General features: G+C 46.5%; 1 protein-coding gene across 4 annotated transcripts; it reads left to right on the top strand.

The window, feature by feature from the left end:
- The first annotated feature begins 592 nt into the window (after positions 1-592).
- On the top strand, positions 593-4,640 carry LOC125532434. 4 transcript variants are annotated; one of them, XR_007294121.1, is made up of 3 exons: positions 599-1,141; positions 1,301-1,704; positions 1,966-2,746. XR_007294121.1 is itself a non-coding variant. In XM_048696495.1 (2 exons), the coding sequence occupies exons 1-2, from the start codon at positions 795-797 to the stop codon at positions 2,087-2,089; spliced, it is 471 nt and encodes a 156-aa protein (XP_048552452.1). In that variant the 5' UTR covers positions 593-794; the 3' UTR covers positions 2,090-4,640. The 4 variants fall into 4 exon arrangements, 1 of the variants encoding a protein (XP_048552452.1); XR_007294123.1 differs by having other exon boundaries at positions 603-1,141; positions 1,402-1,704; positions 1,983-4,640; XR_007294122.1 differs by having other exon boundaries at positions 604-1,141; positions 1,983-4,640.
- The last annotated feature ends 469 nt before the right edge of the window (positions 4,641-5,109 follow it).

Raw genomic sequence — 5,109 nt, 5'->3', positions numbered from 1 at the left:
AAATGAAAGAAACAGAAAAAAGGAAACAAAAGTTAAAAAAAGAAACAAAAACAAAAACAAAAACAGAAAAAGGAAACAAAAGGTAAAAAAAGAAACAGGAAAAACGGAAAAACTAAAAAAAAACCGGTTCAAGAAACCTACTAGAGGGTTCCCAAAACCAGGTCTCGCTCGAACGAAGTGGGCCGGCCCGTGCGCCTCGTTCGCTCGCTTCGCTTCAGCGAAGCAGCGACGAATGGACGCACGCGGGCGTCATATAGGATCTGCCTACAACCTTTAGTCCCACCTCGCTCGTCGAGCTGCAACCCGGTGGGGCGGAAGGCTATAAAACGAGGGGCGGGGGAGGGGTCAACTAAAATGTTCACTATGTCAAACTGCTCTCGGTTAATTCGGTTTAACCGAAAACCGTTCGGTTTTAACCGAAAAAACCGAATGTTAAATGGTTTACTAAATTGGAAACTGAAACCAAAACCAGAACCTGAAAAAACCGAAATTTCGGTTCGGTTTTTGGTTTCCGGTTCGGTTTTGCACACCCTGACTTCCGAGCCGTCCGATGCGATCACTGGTGTGCGCACCAGCCCACGTCGGGACGCAGAGCAGCACGAGCGCTCGTCTGTCGCTTACCTGGTCCCGGCGCATACACGAGCTCTCTTCCCCGCTCCTCTCTCTCTCTCGTTCGCTGTGAGACGCAGAAATTCCCCACTCCTCCCACCCAAATCTCATGGACCAGTTGCGATTAAGGAAGGGCGTGGCCGGCAGGGAACCGCCGCCGTGATTGGGTGGGGTCGTCGAGGACCATGGCGGCGGAGCAGGCCATGTCCGGGCACCGGATCGACAGGCTCTCGGCGTCAGATCTACCAGCACCGGGCGCCATCCCCGTCGGCGGCCCACACGTTGCCGCTCCAGCACCCGCGGCAGTAGAAGTGGGCGCGCCCGACAGACCTCATCTCGTCAGGGGCGTCCACGTCGAAGTAGATGTCGCGGGCGAGGGGCGCGTCGTTGACGGCCATAGAGACGACGATGCCGTCTACGGGAAGGCCGACAACGTCGCGGACGTGCAGCTCGTCCGAGCACCACCGCTCCCAGACGCCTTGGGCGCTCCATTTGAAGTGCCGGAGCATGGCGTCGTCTTGGACGACATGAGGTACATAGCGGATCTAATTAATGACTAAACTTAGCTATTCTTCAAAAAAGAATGCTCAACGTGATGCCATATTCATGCGTTTTGCTGCATACACATATGCTTTTCGTTGCTCTATTGGGAGGGGAGGGGAGAGACTGAATCTGCTCTCCATTTCTTCAGACAAAATTTTCAGTGCAAGCGGGCAAATTGTATCCACCACTTAGGCAATTTTCAGGAAAATACTGGCTTGTCATTGATTCTACAACTGAACTGGACTGCAGTTGCTCTACATCGAGAACTGTTGGGGCCTCCATTGTAGGGTGATTGCTCAGCCCGTGTCAAGGAATTGGATGGATGGATGTTGGCTGAAGTGAATTGGATGGATGTTGGCTGAATTGCTCAGCCCGTGTCAAGGAATCTTCAGAAAAAAAGATTGCTCAGCCCGTGTCAACTGAACTGAATTGGATGGATGTTGGCTGCCGGCCGACTGATGTAGCAGGAAAGGAAAGTTCAAACCGAGGTTGCACATCATGCAATGCGCCGATGAAGAAGCAACGGATTTTCACTAGTACTCCTAGTATTATGTAAGATTTTTGTGTCCTTTACTTTCTGTGCTAGCTGCTTCAATTGATTTACCATTGTGTTCTTTATGTTTGTTTACAGCTTCCTGTTATCCTATAGTTCAGCCACTCCTCTGCTTATAGACTATTGTTGTTAGTAGTGTTCTTCACCCAATATTCCTATTTACTAGGTAGTTGCCTGAACATACTACAAGCTTTTCTATAGCAGGCATCATTTGCGAGAGATGGGAAGATGTCGTTTTAAATCCCTTTCAAATTTTCCAGTGTTGGCCAATTTACAGGGTGCGACGATGAGGGATGCACAAACAAGCTGTGGCCAGTGGGAGAGGCAAGGGGACCTGTTCACCGCTGCAAGAGGGATGTCGAAGGAACCAAAAGTGGAAGCTAGCATAGCGACACCATGTTCGTTTGTCTTCAAGAGGTAAATGCCATCTCTTTTTGAAGAACTAAACTATTTTCACCATCGTTTGTTTCTGTGTTATATATGAGATTTTTTGTGATCGATAATACATGTTTATTTAGAATCTCAATGCCACCTCCTCGCGTCCACTATTGCGGTCAAAGGCAAAGTTGCCTAATAAGAATCACTAGTTGTCTGGTATAAGATGCAAGTTGCCTAAACGACGACCACTTGTTGTCTGGGACATAGAGACATGTTGCTTGGGATGAAAAGCTCCCCACCAGTTAGTTTTTCTGCGGTATAAAGGCAAAGTTGGTTAAATGACAACCAGTCTTTTTTTTAAATGTCTACTAGTTGAAGAGGGTGTGTGTGGTCCTTTTTTGGGCAAATAGATGATTTTGAGCGCAGGGGTGGTTTGCGGCCTCGGGATGCGGGGGATGGAATCGTCGGCGATTTTGGGCCGGAAGTTTTTAAAACTTGCCCAACACATGATAGTTAGTTGCTAGAGATGTTGGCGCGAGTTGCCCAAGATCCGCCCCTGAGAGTGTTGGGTATATTTTTTAGCCAAAACTTGCTCAACATATGATGGTTAGTTGCTAGAGATGTTGGCGCGGGTTGCCCAAGAGCTGCTCTCGGGAATGTTGGGTTCTATTTCTGCCCAAAACTTGCTCAACACATGATGGTTAGCTACTAGAGATGTTGTCGCGAGTTGCCCAGAGATCCGCTCCCAAGAGGGCTAGTTTTTTTGGCCCAAAACTTGCCCAACGCATAATAGTTAGTCACTAGAGATGCTGGCGCGAGTTGCCTAGAGATCCACTACTGGGGGGTATTGGGCTCTATGTTTTGCCCAAAACTTGCTCAGCGATATTTTTTATAATTTGAGAAACCTATGAGAAACTGAGAGGACACGATGGGGGGGGGGCTCTAAAAAGTGCCAAAACTTGCCTAACTTATTACGCTACACATGCTTTTGGTGTGAGTTGCTCAAGGATTTTTGTAAAGTGTCTAACTATTGCGTTTGTAGTTGCCTCAAAATGATGCAAACTTGCCCTTTCGTGCAAAGTTATTACATATAGTTGCTACACATGCTCTTTCGAGTGAGTTGCTGAAGGAATGTTTGTTAAATGCCTAACTATTGCGTTTGTAGTTGCCTCAAAATGATGCAAACTTGCCCTTTCCTGCAAAGTTATTACATATAGTTGCTACACATGCTCTTTCATGTGAGTTGCTGAAGGAATTTTTGTTAACTGCCTACTATTGTCTTTGTAGTTGCCTCAAAATGATGCAAACTTAATACAAACAATTGCTACACACGGTGCGAGTTGCCCAAGGAATTTTTGTAAACTGCCTAACCATAGCCTTGTATTTGCCTCAAAATAATGCAAACTTTGCATCTCTCTTCTCGCATAGTCTTTATTCAAACTACCCAAAATGATCAAACAATTTCCCCCTTTTTTCCAAGCAAGTTATTGAATGAGTCAAGCAACTAACATAGGGAACACAGGCAACTGATATAACAACATCATATTTTTTTTTACATTTTTACCCCCAATAGGTGGGTGAAAGCAAGTTAATTGAATGAATTAAGCAACTAACATAATGAACACAGGCAACTAATATATTTTTACCCCCAATTTGTGGGGACAGCTTGGGAGAGAAGAAGAAAGGAGAGAGGGGCAATGCTTTTGGTGAAGCGCGTGAAGGGAGGGAGAGAAGCTGGGTGGACGGAGGGACGTGGGAGACGGTGAACCCTTTCCTTTCCAAATCTGGACTGAGGGGGGGACCAAAACATACCTAATATGGGAGGCTGCCAGAGGGCACTAGCGGGCACACGTTTGCCCGCTAGACGCGTCCATAACAAAAAAACAACACACAGTGGCTCGAGCCGGAAACTACACACGTCCGCAGCTGGGCCACATCACTGTTGTCTTTCGAGCGTCCAGCTTAGCGTTCCACTCTGAGCCAGGCCCAGCAGCGGGACAGTCAAGAAAAAAACGGAGACACTGCGCTTTTTTTGTAGGATATGGGCTGGAATCGGTCTACCGAAGCCCATTCTGCCGCTCGGCCCGCTTCTTCCCCGACCCCGTCCTCTCCGCTCGCACGCACGCACGCACACACGGCCAACTGTCGCTGCGTCCAGTTCGTCCACTCTCCTGTACCGCACCCCCCGACACAGAGTGATTTTTGGTTAATGCACACAGATACACGTGCGGTGACCATGGCCGTCTCCCATCCATTTAAGCATCTCCCATCCATTTAAGCATAACGTTGACATATTTTTTCTTATTCCAGACGAGAAGATAAATACATTGAGCGCCAAACATACCCACAAACGACATAACACACCACACCCACGTACGGAAACAATCATATTGGCGGCATATGTTTATTGATCTTTCCTCGGCTCGCGCAGTCCATTACTGAAGGAAATATGCCCTAGAGGCAATAATAAAGTTATTATTTTATTTTCTTATATCATGATAAATGTTTATAATTCATGCTAGAATTGTATTAACCGGAAACATAATACTTGTGTGAATACATAGACAAACTAAACGTCACTAGTATGCCTCTACTTGACTAGCTCGTTAATCGAAGATGGTTATGTTTCCTAACTATAACATGTGTTGTCATTTGATTAACGGGATCACATCATTAGGAGAATGATGTGATTGACATGACCCATTCCATTAGCTTAGCACCCGATCGTTTAGTATGTTGCTATTGCTTTCTTCATGACTTATACATGTTCCTATGACTATGAGATTATGCAACTCCCGTTTGCCGGAGGAACACTTTGGGTGCTACCAAACGTCACAACGTAACTGGGTGATTATAAAGGAGCTCTACAGGTGTCTCCAAAGGTACATGTTGGGTTGGCGTATTTCGAGATTAGGATTTGTCACTCCGATTGTTGGAGAGGTATCTCTGGGCCCTCTCGGTAATGCACATCACATAAGCCTTGCAAGCATTGCAACTAACGAGTTAGTTGCGAGATGATGTATTAC

The sequence above is a fragment of the Triticum urartu genome, unplaced genomic scaffold, assembly GCF_003073215.2.
Source record: "Triticum urartu cultivar G1812 unplaced genomic scaffold, Tu2.1 TuUngrouped_contig_9924, whole genome shotgun sequence".
Classification (NCBI taxonomy): domain Eukaryota; kingdom Viridiplantae; phylum Streptophyta; class Magnoliopsida; order Poales; family Poaceae; genus Triticum; species Triticum urartu.
The sequence above is the reverse complement of the archived record's forward strand: the minus strand, read 5'-3'. Positions and strand labels throughout refer to the sequence as shown.